Below are 14,651 nucleotides of genomic sequence, written 5' to 3' on the forward strand. Positions count from 1 at the left end.
CTTATGATATGATCAAACAAAGGATAAGGGTGCTATTTAGCATATATGAACAGTTATTAAACTTTAGAGTACCACACAATAGTAGAAAAAGGAGGTGATATACACATGATATATTACACATTAAGATTTGTTTAAGATGATGAATCTGGTCCATCTCTTTCATGTTTTAGGTGTTTACAATGGAAGACTCCTGCTGAAGGAGTTACTGAATTCATGGCACTGTTGGGGAAAGTGTCTCCTCAGGTACCTTAAGGATCTGGTATAGCACTGGTCCTGATGAAAGCAGTCAACCTTAGGGTGCAAGAGGGCTGAAACATGTCGACCATTTTACTAACATCGATTTGACGGACTGATTAAGGTGACCCCTGCGCATCTCACTTGCTTTTATTTTCATCCCAGGCCCTGTTTGCTTAATAAAGGAACCTATCAAAAGAGGATGGTAGGCAATTTTAACTGTCATTTAGTGCACAGATCCCACTATGTCTCTTGAAAAAAAGAGACTTTACCTCCTGCAGGAGGCAAGATCCTATGATGATGCTTTTGACTACTAGTACTCTAGTGGGAAATATAAACCACAAAAGGAAAGTAGTCACTGAGGGTTTTATAACTATTTGGAAGGAAGACATAGATGGTGAACATGAAGTGGGGGCACTCCTAGTGATTTCTCTTGGTTCTGTGTGATCACCTACTTCTTCACCAAAGGGATCCTTCTCTCTAAAAGTGTCCAGAGTTTCAAGGATGCTTGCTGGTATATTTTCTGGCATACCCAGGACCTATCCCTGCGGTATCGTAAGGTCTTTTTGGAGAGGAAGGCAAAGCAGGACTTGCAGGACGCATCAATGTGGTTGATGGGAAGAGTTATAGATTTCAGACTTTGTGGCGATTCCACCACATATACCTCAAGTTGCACTGGGAGCACCTCTGGTCTGCATTCTTCAGTGTTGAGGGTTAAGGGAGGATTTACAGTTCCCAAAGGGTGCAGCGAGTCCCCCAGCATCGTAGGCATCGAACAGTAGCTGGTGGTCCTCTGAGGTGTCCAGTGCAGTACAGAAATGTAGAGCTGTCAAAGATCAGGCAGTTCATACAAAATGTCAGTGTTGAATCTGGACCTTGCAGGCCTCAAACATGTGTAAACAAAAAACAGACTCATAGCCTTCTTAGAGTATGTCTGAACCCGAAAGCAGAAAAAAACAATCTAACATGGATATTGTGCCCATACTCCTTGTGGACCAAGGAAGAGCTACAGTGCATCTAGTGCCTCAAAAGACTTCTTCGAATTAAAACAACTCGCAAATGTCCAAGCTCAACACTAGAAGGCAGGTGGTAGACCTGACAGCCTTAGGGTGGTCACCCCTAACTTTTTGCCAGCCTCCCTCCACTTTTTGGACACTGTTCTTGCTGGTTTTAGAACTCTGCGCACTTTACCACTGCTAACCAGTGCTAAAGTGCTCTCTCCCTTAAAACATGGTGATCTTGGATCATAACCAATTGGCTTATTTAATTTAATTATAAGTCCCTAGTAAAGTGCACTATATGTGCCCAGGACCTGTAGATTAAATGCTACTAGTGGGCCTGCAGCACTGATTGTGCCACCCACTTAGGTAGCCCCTTAACCATGTCTCAGGCCTGCCATTGCAAGGCCTGTGTGAGCAGTTTCAGTGCCAATTCGACTTGGCATTTAAAAGTACTTGCCAAGCCTTAAACTCCCCCTTTTCTACATATAAGTCACCCCTAAGGTAGGCCCAAGGTAACCCATAGGGTAGGGTGCTATGCAGCTAAAAGGCAGGACATGTACCTTTATATGTCCTAGTACTGTAAAACTCCTAAATTCGTTTTTACACTGCTGTGAGGTCTGCTCCTTTCATAGGTTAACATTAGGGCTACCCTCATATGCCGTTGAAGTGGTAGATACTGATCTGAAAGAAGTAACAAGTTCATATTTAGTATGGCCAGAATGGCAATACAAAATCCTGCTGACTGGTGAAGTTGGATTTAATATTACTATTTTAGAAATGCCACTTTTAGAAAGTGAGCATTTCTCTGCACTTAAATCCTTCTGTGCCTTACAATCCACGCCTGGCTAGGTTTAGTTGACAGCTCCCTTGTGCCGTCACTCAGACAAACCACAAACACAGGATGCTCAGTCACACTTGCATACATCTGCATATTGAATGGGTCTTTCTGGGCTGGGAGGGTGGAGGGCCTGACATTTGCATGTCAAAGGACAGTGGCCTACTCTCACACAAAGGACTGCCACATCCCCCACTGGAACCCTGGCAGGCAGGATGGAACTGAAAGGGGACCTTGTGCACTTCTAAGCCACTCTTTGAAGTCTCCCCCACTTCAAAGGAACATTTGGGTATTTAAGCAGGGTCTCTTACCCTACCAACTCAGACACTTCTGAGTAAGACACTTCTACCTTGCAGACACTTCCTGGAGAAGAAAACCTGAACCAGAACTTGCAACCTGACAAGAACTGCCTGGCTGCCTAAAGGACTCAGCTGACTGCTTTTCTAGAGGACTACTACCGTGCTGTTGCCCTGCTGTCTTGCTGCTCTCTGGCTGGGCTGAGAAGTGCTCTCCAAGGGCTTGGATAGAGCTTGCCTCCTGTTCCCTGAAGTCTCAGGACCAAAAAGACTTCATTCCTGCAAGAGAACTCCTTCTGCAGCCAAAATCGACGCACAGCCTGCAAGAACCGATGCACAGCTTGCATGGTGGTGAGAAAATCACCACACGCCAAACCGGAATGACGCAGCCTGACTTCACAAGAATAAGACTGATGCAGTGCCAGCGTAGAGACTGGAAATTCGATGCACGGCCCACTGGATCAATGCAAAGCCGAGCCGGAACGACACAGCCTGACTTCCTGAGAGGAATTGATGTAGTGCCCGCCGTGCAGTAGAAATCTCCACACAACGCCCACCGGATCGACGCAGCACCTGTGACTTCGTCCTGCAAGTGCAGGATTTCAACGCATCGTCCACGAGCATCCGAAAACCCCGCAACTCAATGAGGATCCCAGTCTATGTGCCGGAAATCGACGCAAAGCCTGCCCTGCGTGAAAACTCAACGACGCATCATCTGTGTGCGCCGGAAAAATCTTCGCACACCTCCCGTTTTCCACGCTTCTTCTCCTCTGCGGACCCTTGCAGAGAATTTGAACGCAAACCAGGTACTTTGTGCATGCAGGACACACTTGTTGCTTTTTAGAAGACTAAAGACACTTTAGATCATTTTTTTCAATGATATTTCAACGTATTGAATCTTGATCGATTTGACCTGCATCTTATCAGATAAATATTATATATTTTTCTAAACACGGTGTGGTGTATTTTTGTGGGGTTCTACTGTGTTATTGCATGATTTATTGCACAAATACTTTACACATTGCCTTCTAAGTTAAACCTGACTGCTCAGTGCCAACCTACCAGAGGGTGGGCACAGGATAGTTTGGATTGTGTGAGACTTACCCTGACTAGAGTGAGGGTCCTTGCTTGGACGGTGGTAACATGACTGCCAACCAAAGACCCCATTTCTAACAGCATGGATATGCATACCATGTGTATCTAAAATGACACATGGAAGGAGCTCAATATTTTCAAAACATGGGTGCTTTGGAAGAGAAGGGACATGCGTGCATATAGATCCAAACCTTCCTTCTCATAATCCTGAAAGTGGCTGTATACCACAGTGCCATCAACAGAAAACCAATCTGGTGACAATACACTATCCCCTAGATGAGTACTTACATCAACCATTCTCCGCAATCATCATTTCAGTCAAGTAAAGAATGTTATTTGCTTTTAGGGATATGGGGCAGTCATCAGGTCTAGAGCTTGTAAGTCGGTATTGGTTTGAACAACGACCTATTGCATAGCATAACCCATACACTGAATTGTTTATTTGATCAAATAATATTACCAAAGTCAATTATATGGATTTTTTTCACCTTGAAAAGAGGAAACAATTATGTCTGCAGTTTTGAGATTTATATCTTTCACCAGTATGTCCTGGTGAGCACTCAGCCCACTGAACTATCTTACCTCAAGTATTAATTGAGACTCTCAGCCAGTGAGGCTAGACTCATTTCAAGATGGAAAATTCTTTCAAGACCTGTCTGTGAGTTTTACAAATGTCTTGCATGGGCTAACAGTAGGCAGAACAGCCCAGAGGCTAAGCCCTACCTGTTCCTAAAAGAGAGATGTAAGGAAATGCCTCCTTGGCATGGTTAACCCCTATCTTTTTGCCTTTTGCTGATGCCAAGTTATGACTGAAAGTGTGCTGGGACCCTCCTAACCAGGCCCCAGCACAAGTGTTCTTTCCCTAAACTATACCTTTGCTTCCACAATTGGCACAGCCCTGGCACTCAGATAAGTCCCTTGTAAAAGGTACCCCTGGTACCAAGGGCCCTGATGCCAGGGAAGGTCTCTAAGGGCTGCAGCATGTCTTATACCACCCTCGGGACTCCTCAATCAGCACGTGCACACTGCCTCACAGCTTGTGTTTGCTGGTGGGGAGAAAATGACTAAGTCGACATGGCACTCCCCTCAGAGTGCCATGCCAACCTCACACTGCCTGTGGCATAGGTAAGTCACCCCTCCAGCCCTAAGGCAGAGTGCACTATACCACAGGTGAGGACACATGTGCATGAGCACTATGTCCCTACAGTGTCTAAGGAAAACCTTAGACATTGTAAGTACAGGGCAGCCATAAGATTATATGGTCTGGGAGTTTGTCCAACACAAACTCCACAGTTCCATAATGGCTACACTGAAATCTGGGAAGTTTGGTATCAAACGTCTCAGCACAATAAATGCACACTGATGCCAGTGTGGAATTTATTGTAAAATGCACACAGAGGGCATCTTAGATATGCTCCCTGAATACCAATCCGACTTCTAGTGAGGGGCTGACCAGTTCTGCCAGCCTGCCACAACCAGACAAGTTTCTGGCCACATGGGGAGAGTGCCTTTGTCACTCTGTTGCCAGGAACAAAGCCTGTACTGGGTGGAGGTGCTTCTCAAGTGACCCGATGCCTGGACCAAGCACTGCACCCGCAGCCCCCAGGACCAGAAGGAACCAAACCTCAGTGCAGGAGGGACCCCCAGGCGACCGTCTGTCTAGCCCAGTTGGTGGCTGGTCCGAGAAGCCCCCCTGTGCCCTGCCTGCACTGCTAGAGTGACCCCCGGGTCCCTTCATTGAATCCAATACAAAACTCGACATCTGCTTTGCACAATGCACCCGGCAGCCCCTGTGCCGCTGAGGGTATGTTTTGTGTGCCTACTTGTGCCTCCCCCAGTGCTCTACAAAACCCCCCCTGGTCTGCCCTCCAAAGACGCAGGTATTTACATGTAGGCAGACTGGAACCGGAGCACCCCTGTTCTTCATAGGCGCCTATGTGTTTTGGGCACCTCTTTGACCTCTGCACCTGACCGGCCCTGAGCTGCTGGTGTGCTAACTTTGGGGTTGCCTTGAACCCCCAACGGTGAGGTGCCTATGGTCAGGAACTTAGACTTGTAAGTGCTTTACTTACCTACCAATCTAACCATTACTTACCTCCCCAAGGAACTGTTGATTTTTGCTCTGTGTCCACTTTTTTATTTTGACTAAAACTGTATGTTATTGCTCTAATTCAACGTCCCTAAATTACCTATGTGTAGTACCTTGCATTTTATGTATTTACTTCAAATCTTGAACTTGTGGTTCTAAAAATAAATTAAGAAAATATATTTTTCTATATAAAAAAACTATTGGCCTGGAGTTAAGTTGTTGAGTGTGTGTTCCTCATTTATTGTCTATGTGTTCAACAAATGCTTAACACTACCCTCTGATAAGCCTACTGCTCAACCACACTACCACAAAATAGAGCATTAGAATTATCTAATTTTGCCACTATCTTACCTCGAAGGGAAACCCTTGGACTCTGTGCACATTATCTCTAACTTTGAGATAGTATATACACAGAGCCAACTTCCTACAAAAGAGAATCCCCAAAATAAGATGGGCTGTGAAGGTGGGCATATGGCTTTGAGTAAGAAGATAGCCATCCATTACCTCTCCTACTGACCCCTCTGCTAATGCATATTCACCTGATGCTAAGGGTAATGACTGACATACTAGTGGTAATACAGTAAAAGCCAAGACATCCGAGGTGAGAGGTCTTTCACACTTGGGGACATCTGGATATATGAGAGCTCCCAATGAAGACTGGCCTCCACCATGCCTCTCTGGACCACCAAAACGAGCCTCACTGATTGCTGTGTTGCAACAGTGGGAACAGAAGGTGGCTGACAGGAAATTACTCCACCAGCTATGATCGACCCAACAGAACTGTGTGAGGGGGCGCTGTCTGTACCCTCAAAAATGACCAGGCATGCTGAGCAGAGGTTGACCCTGCAGCAAGAGTGAAATGTGGGATTTCCCCTCCATCAAGATCTCCAAGTCTGTGGTGCAAGAGAGCACAGCAGAGATGAATGATGAGATCAGTTCCATTTATGCTGACATCTCTGCCATTTAGAAAAGATGTTACTCAATGGAGCGTTGTTTGGCTGCAGCAGAGGAACTTCATCATAAACTCAACACAGCACTACACTTGGGTTGAGAGATTTGGCTCCTTCATAGGGGTAAAGTGTTTCTGGAGGACAGGATTGGACAGGGCAACGTTTGGATTTCAGGAGTTTCTAAAAGCACTGAGGGTATGACATGCTGGCTCCTTTATCTGCACTTTTAATGGTCCATTTCTGCTGTACCACCCACTGTTTTTTTTTATATATGCCTTTGACTATGTGAAACTAGCTCCCCCAGACTAACATGCCTTTTTTAACGAGTTCCCTACCCCTATCACCCCTGCCTACTGGTGTGTCACAGCTACCACACCATCTGTCCACCACACAGGGTCTGTATTATGGAAAGCTGCCCACATGCCATTCTACATATGTATACCATGCACTCTGATACCAGCCTAACCTGTGGGTTCTGAATAGCAGCCACAAAAGTTTTTTTTTTTTTTACATATACCACATGTAACACAAGAGATTATTTATCTTGTCCATGCACCCAAGATGATAAACCCAAAAAACCTACTAGAGAGGGAACAACGTTGGGTGTTTCAACTTAAGACTCACATCACTGGACTTGATGATATACAATGGATGAACTTCGAGCACATGAAGACCTATGGGAGTTTCATTTACTTACTTAGCTAATTTCCCTGACTAGACATGTACCTTATCCTAACATGACTGTTTAATCAAAATGTGACATTCTACCTCTTTACCATTATCTGTACATAGAGCATGTCTGTAATTGCTGATTACATCACGGTACCATTTCAGGTATGTCACTTTCTGCAGCACTGGTATATGTCTTTATACCATCACCTCATGACTTACTATACATTCTCTTTATTCTTTTTAGAAACTGGTGTCTTACAGGGATTTTTTCACCTCCATTCCATTGTGGTACATAGTAGAATTCCAGCTAGTGTAGCAAAGGGAACCTTGTCTGTCACTTTGCTCTGGCTCCAAGGTGCCAGTAACAGAGCAAGTGCTACAATAGGACATGGTTACAAGTCCCTTTTTTGATTCTATCATTCCCTACTTACTCTGCATGGCTCCAGTAAGCCTTGCATATACATACGGCGTAAAGACGAATCCTCTTTCTACATCGAATAATGGGCGGCTCCACCTCTCCCGCATGTGTTCTCTTGTCACTAATGCTATTTCCCGATAGATTCCTCCACCCGCGACTCAATCTTATACTTGGAGGCTAACCAAACCCTTCACTTCCGGGTTTGCGGCTGACGGATAGGTCTCAGCATGGGGACTTCACCAGGCAATTCGGAGTAGAACATTCCTTCATTTTTCCTAAAACTTTGCTTTGCCCGTGCAGCGGGGACCTGTTCTGCCAGGCTATTGTGCCCTAGTGTTAGCCTCATTTGTTTCCACTCCAGATTCCGGTGAATAAGCAGGATCTCTCAAAGTATTTTCAGATTACACTCAGCCTTATGATCTGGTTATCTTCTCATCATGGACATGCCGTCCGTGACTAACCCTCGGCGATGCCCGAGACCCCGGTATCTTTGGGGGTGTGGTTACCGGGTATACTTCAGTGTGTGGGTTTGATAACCCACTTTGGTTATCTTCCCATCTCTGCTCCATGCCATGTTCTTGTGTTATTGCTTACAGGAACCCACTGATTTGTGAGCCCCCCTTTTCTTCTTTATCTGCACTTATGGTGGTCCATTTCTGCTGTACCGCCCACTGTATTTTTATATATGCCTTTGACTATGTGAAACTAGCTCCCCAGGCTAATATGCCTTTCATTGAGTTCCCTACCCCTATATTCTCTGCCTAATGGTGTCACCGCTACCACACCATCTGTCCACCATACAGGGTCTATATTGCAGATGGCAGCCCATATGACCCTCTACATATGTATACCATGCACTCTGATGCCAGCCTAACCAGTGGGTTCTGAATAGCGGCCACAAATATTTTTTTTTACATATACCGCATGTAACACAAGAGATTATTTATCATGTCCATGCACCCAGTGTGGCTTTCTCCTTAATACAGTGGTATGTGCTTGATCTCTCACGTATACAGGGCGGTAACTATATATCCCCCATGTGCCTTTTCATTTGTAGCAATTTAGCCACATAATATCAGTTTTTCATGTTCTAGTTCTTGTGTATTTCAGGGCCACAGTAGTTCCTCTGCTCGCATTTTCCCAAGGGGCTCATTCCCTAATATAGGAGGGTAAGATGCCTAGCTTGCTGTGTTAAGCCTATCATGGTGATCTACACATGGAATTGGCGTGTTCACGATGAGTCATATTGTTACCGTGACTCACAGCACACGTGCATGTTTTCACAGAGTGTCTGGGACTATCTCAACGCTGATTTTATGATACAAATAACTGTATATTTTTTTCCTCCTCTTTTGTTTTCCCAGGTCCAAACCTATTTAGGTTTTTTTGCGTAGTTATTTATGTAAGTTATATTCCTTTTACTTACCTCATACATTTGAGTTCCTTAGTGAAGCTTAGGAGTTTCTTTGTTTTTTAATCCTGAAGAAACGCCAACTGATCCTCATGGGCAACACAGACGTGAAACATGTCAACCATTTTCCAGGGATGAAGGATTCATTTTTCCTTCTCCCCACTTCTTTTTTGGTAGAGTGGAGGAACATTATCTCCTCTCCCACTCCTCTTGCTTTTAACCTTGACCTAGACTCCTCGCATAAAATAAACATACAGTTGGTAGGGTCTAGAGCCAATTTCATTCCACCTCCTCCAGCTTCCCACTTCTCCTAGTAGGTCTGAATCTACGCTCAACCAAGGCACACATTCAAAAAGATCTCTGGCAAAGAGCCCCCTCAAGGGGCAGGTCGGATATTGCAGTGCCAACCCGACGAGGAGCAGTCCCTATGATGAAGCATGACATCCGTTAGGTGTGTGAGGGCCCTGTCTTCTACTCTTAGAGTGCCCTTTTCGACCTGTGATCTTTCCCTGTGGAACAGTGTACCTTATTCATTTGGATGGTGGCTCCTTCCTCCATACTTTGATGGAACAGATTTTTTCTCCTGCTCTGGAGTTTCAAATAGCCCACGGCTTGCACACGAGACCCATACCCAAGGCAGGAACCTGCAGAGCTATCCTAGACTATCTCTTGCAGTACAGCAGGCCAGCCAGACCACCACTGCTGGAGAACAAATAAAAACTAGCCTTCACTTACAACTGCAACAGTTAAATTTCAGCTGCTTTCTCTTAAGAGACATTGCTCAAGAGGATGAAGGTCTATGTCTTAGCTCTTAGCTCCAAAACCTAGACATTTGATACAGACTCTTGAACCACTTACAATGTTAATCACAGTACATGGCAGAGATTGGGAGTTCAATGAACTGGAGGACCTAAAAAGACCTCACCAGCACAGATGCAGTCAAGTATTATGTCACGGACTGGACTCAGTCACAAAAAAATTACTTGGTATCAAATTGTTTCTGTGTGTACATATTAACAATAATTTTCTTCTCAGACTTGTTACTGATTCTGACTAGTGACCAAATTATACACAACTCCGCTTTGTTTCCAACTGTATTACAACCTTGGCACCAAAGACACACACCTAGGTGTTTTCCATCAGGACAACTTGGGATTAAATAAGGTGGGTAAGTAGCACAATGCGCGCCTTGTATACCTCAGAATAGGGAAACGTGAATAATCCCCCATGCTTTCTTGTGTTAAGCATAACGGTTCACAAACAAGGCATCTGATAAATATTGAAGCCCGAGCAATCAATATTTACCATACTAGCAATCTCGCCTGGAATCAGAGCCTTTGTGTCCAACCGTCCTCCCATCATGACAACTGTGGTGAGGGTGACAATATGGGAGATCATGTGTCACCAGAACCAGATGGTGCCATCACAATCAGAAGACTGCTCAAGTTACATATTATTTAAAATAAAGAGGGCTCTTCTACTGCTGTGCAGTTTTTTTGTATTGTAAATAGCAGTTTTCTTACCGTTGTTGTTTCCTTATAAGTAAAGTCGGGTGGTTGCTTGGAGGGTCTGTGCATCTCTGATTCTGCGGCTACACTCTGCTCCACCTCCTTTAGCCAGTTTTCAGTGTAGCTGTGGTCCTTCCCTGTTGTGGAGTGGGAGTGTGTACTGAGAGTTTCAAGGGGCATGTTGTCATCGTTGGTTTGCAAATATTCCCCTTCCACTTCGTAATCTTCATCAACAAGCATTTCACGCTCCTCCCCAATTCCCTCCAGTTCATGCATTTCCCATGACTCCTTGGTACTACCGCTTTCGCTGCGTTGAAAATGAAATCTTCCCATATGTAGTGTTGGCTCATCCACAAGTTCTTCTTTTGAAAATGCCTGCTTTCTAAAAACCTATAGAGAAAAAAATGCATAATGTAACATATAATGGACTCTCACTGCAAAAACAACCTAGGAAAAATGTTGGTCTGAAACAGTTTTTCTTACTAGTACAATACAATAGATAGTCCATGCTAGATTATAGCAATTTGCACATTTTATGGAGACAGCACTTATTTTCAGCTATATCTTTCACTTATACAGAAATTCCAATCATAGACATTTATGGCAAAGGAGGACTGTCAGAAACATATACACCATAGACTCACCTTAGTGATCAGCGCTACCTTTACTCATACACCATGATTACTACACTGCGTCTTCCCCAAAAACGTTAAGTGTTTCATATTTTGGCCCATCACTCGAAAAGAAAGGCAGCACCACACATCGTCCAACCAGTTTATAAGCAATAATCTTGCGTAGCTCCCATGCCTCCCTCCCTCCCCAACAGCCTCTATAACCACCCTATTGCTGAAATGTACTTAGCCCCTCTACTGTGGCAAAGTTATGAGTATTTAAACATCTCAGTGGACTCTACCAGTCAGACAATGCTGATTCAAGCTCTTGCATTCCTCTACTTGAGATTTCTGATACCGGCCCTCTGCTGTTCTTGGGAGCTCTCCTTTGGTCAAACTGTAATAATCTTGATGTTTTTTTAAAATGAGAATCCCTAAACTGGACACAGCGCTCATGAGGTGAGGCCTCATCAATGATTTACACAGTGGTAATGTAATACTTTCTGTGCTGAATAAAAACGCTGACCAAGCAACATAAGATATTCCTGGTTCTCCCCATTACTTGTTCACACACTGACAAATGTAGGGTCATCAAGTATATTAATCCCACAACCCTTTTCCTGTCCAGTGGCCTTGAATATTCTTCCCCTCACTACTGATCTCAGGCTTTACTCAAACCAAATGCAAGATTTTGAACTTGATACACCGAATATGTGGCGCCATTGCTGCAACCACTCCGAATTGTCTTAAATTCCTCCTAATCTATTCCACTTTTTCATTACAATTACATATGTATAAAATCGTAAGTGTCCACCAGCCCTTTTTCAATGACACTGATAAAGTGCTAACAAAAAGGCAGATTTGATACTGATTTTGTCATCCCACTGGATACCATTCACAATCTATTCAGCAACTATACAGAGCACTCCAGCTATTTATACCATTCTTTATGGATCTAAGTCTTGAAAGACATCATAAAAAGTATATCCTATTATTGCCAGAGTATACTTCGTCTTTACTTACATATTTTTGGGCTCATGGCTTTTTTCATTTCATCACTTTCTCTTGAAGCCTTTTCCTATTAACTATCCAACACCTCACCAACTATTGATAAAAAGTCACATGTTTCAGCAGGCAAAACCCAGTTAGCTCTTACCAGCTTTTTGTTTTTTTGCACTAGTGGCACAATTTTGCCCTACCCAATACATCTTCCTGCCCATAGCATCTGATTTTATAAAATGTTTCTAGATGGCCATATCATCATTACCTGAATCTGCCTATCCAAATTCTATTACTTAGTGAAATGTTGAGTAGTCCTGCAGATAACTAATTGCTTGATTAAACAGATCCACTCAAAAGCAACAGTATCAGCAGGAAGGGTGAGGGAGGTAGGTAGTGACTACCACTGGTGTCACTTCTTTTACTTGCTAACAGGTGTGATGGCTCTTAGAGATTCAATATTTTGTAATTGTAGGGTAGGGCGTCTGTCATGGAGATAGCAGAACAACATTGATATAGTTACAGCTTCCTTCTTGGAGTTGGCATGGTTGGAGGCTATAGCCTGTGATGTGGTCTACTTAAGAGGTACGAACACAGATAATGTTAGTTAAGCGTATGGTATGGTGAAACTTCAATGTGGTGTTCAGAGGATCTTTATTTAGTCTCTGCCTGCTGTGCTATCTGGAATGGGGGAGATTGGTGAATTCAAATCATGCTGAGTTATGGAGCTAAGGAGGAGGTGCCACGCTAAACCCAGAGATCAGGAAGGTGATTGCCACTGGCTAGGATCACTGAAGGTCTTAATTAAGATTTGAGCAACTGCATGTTCAATGTCAATTACTTTATGTCTGATGCACAATTTAGAAGGATGCATTTCAGTGTAAACTTGTAAGAAAAAAATTGTGCTGAAGCTGAGAATGCTCAGGAAAAGCAAACACAGCGATGGAATGAAAGACAGTATATGAATTTCCAAAAGCTAAACCCTTTTTCTAGTAGTTCTGGATCAGCCATTATAAAAGGGGGTGCTGCTCCACACTATAAATAAGTAGGACTAATAATGAGATATTTACCAAATTGTCTTGGAATCCCATCTAAGCTCAAAAGTATGTATTTTATTGTGTCTCTATGGAGGATATTATGATGGTTCTCCATATCCACTGCAAAATACATCTGCAGTCAAAACTGCTGTGGCAGCCAACATGCTAATTACTATGTTTAAAACCAACATAGTCTCATTTGAGGCTTCCATGAAGTCTATTATTTCCTCTCTGGTGGGGCCCTCCAAAAATCCCCTGAATGACACAAACAGCGGTGGTAACGTACAAGTTACTTACCTTCGGTAACAAAATATCTGGTAGAGACATATTCTAGATGCAGACTCCTCACCTTAGAATTTCACCCAGGTTTCAGACTGGATCCAGAGATTCTTCTTCGAGCAATACCCTTGGCAATCGGTAGGTGGCGTCGGTCGACTCCATGTGCATTGTTGGTGACGTAGTCGCCGTGATGACATCGGGAGTAGTACATAGACACCGCCTTTGCGCAGTGGCGTCAGTTTTTTTTTTAACGACTTTCCACACCAAAGTGCAGAGCCACTAAGAACACTGAGATTGGTGCGCCAGAGCTAAGGACCTGAAGGGGGAATCCCTGTCCCTAGAAATCAGTTTGTAAGCGGAGAGGATGGGTTGGCGGTAAGGAATCTGCAACTAGAATATGTCTGTACCAGATATTTTGTTACTGAAGGTAAGTAACTTGAACATCTGATAGAGACTTCTAGTTGCAGATTCCTTACCTTAGAATAGATACCCAAGCAATGCCATCTTCGGAGGTGGGCTGCAAACCAAGATCATACTAGGAAGTCCTGCAGGACCGAATGACCAAAGTAGCCATCCCGACGGACCTGACTGTCCAGGTAGTAGTGTTTAGCAAACGCGTGCAGGGCGCCCACGTAGCTGCCTGGCAGATATCCAGGAAAGGAACTCCGCATGCTAACGCAGTGGAAGCAGCAGTTGCTCTGGTGGAATGAGCACACAAGCCCTCAGGGGGTTGCTTCTTGGCCAAAGCATAGCACATTTTGATGCAAAGAAGTACCCATAAAGAGATGGTACGTTTTTGCACCGTCTTCCCTTTTTTCGCACCCACATACTCAACAAAGAGTTGATCGTCCACCCAGAAATCTTTAGTACGATTAAGCTAGAATGCCAATGCTCTTTTTGGGTCCAGACGGTGGAGTCTCTCCTCTTCATGAGAAGGATGTGGGGGTGCGTAGAAAGTAGGCAGGGTGATGGACTGGCCTACATGAAAAGGCGTAACCACCTTTGGAAGAAAGAAAGACTTAGTGCGCAACACCACTTTGTCAGGGTGCACAGACAAGTATGGAGGTTTAGACGAAAGGGCTTGAAGCTCACTCACCCTGCGAGCAGAAGTGATGGCAACAAGAAAGACAGTTTTGAAGGTGAGGAGCCGTAAGGGACAATTGTGCATTGGCTCAAAGGGAATACACATTAAATAAGTAAGGACAAGATTGAGGTC

At 44.1% G+C, this 14,651-nt stretch overlaps 1 protein-coding gene across 6 annotated transcripts in view; it reads right to left on the reverse strand.

Annotated features, from left to right (window-relative positions):
* The window catches only part of PATJ (PATJ crumbs cell polarity complex component), a 1,201,300-nt gene that overhangs the window by 705,033 nt on the left and 481,616 nt on the right, over positions 1-14,651 (reverse strand). For all 6 annotated transcript variants that reach the window (XM_069232550.1, XM_069232545.1, XM_069232547.1 and 3 more), the window contains one exon: positions 10,525-10,899. In XM_069232550.1, the coding sequence (XP_069088651.1) occupies positions 10,525-10,899 (375 nt within the window). The remainder of the gene's footprint in view (positions 1-10,524; positions 10,900-14,651) is intronic.

This window comes from Pleurodeles waltl, chromosome 4_2 (assembly GCF_031143425.1).
Source record: "Pleurodeles waltl isolate 20211129_DDA chromosome 4_2, aPleWal1.hap1.20221129, whole genome shotgun sequence".
In the NCBI taxonomy this organism is placed as follows: domain Eukaryota; kingdom Metazoa; phylum Chordata; class Amphibia; order Caudata; family Salamandridae; genus Pleurodeles; species Pleurodeles waltl.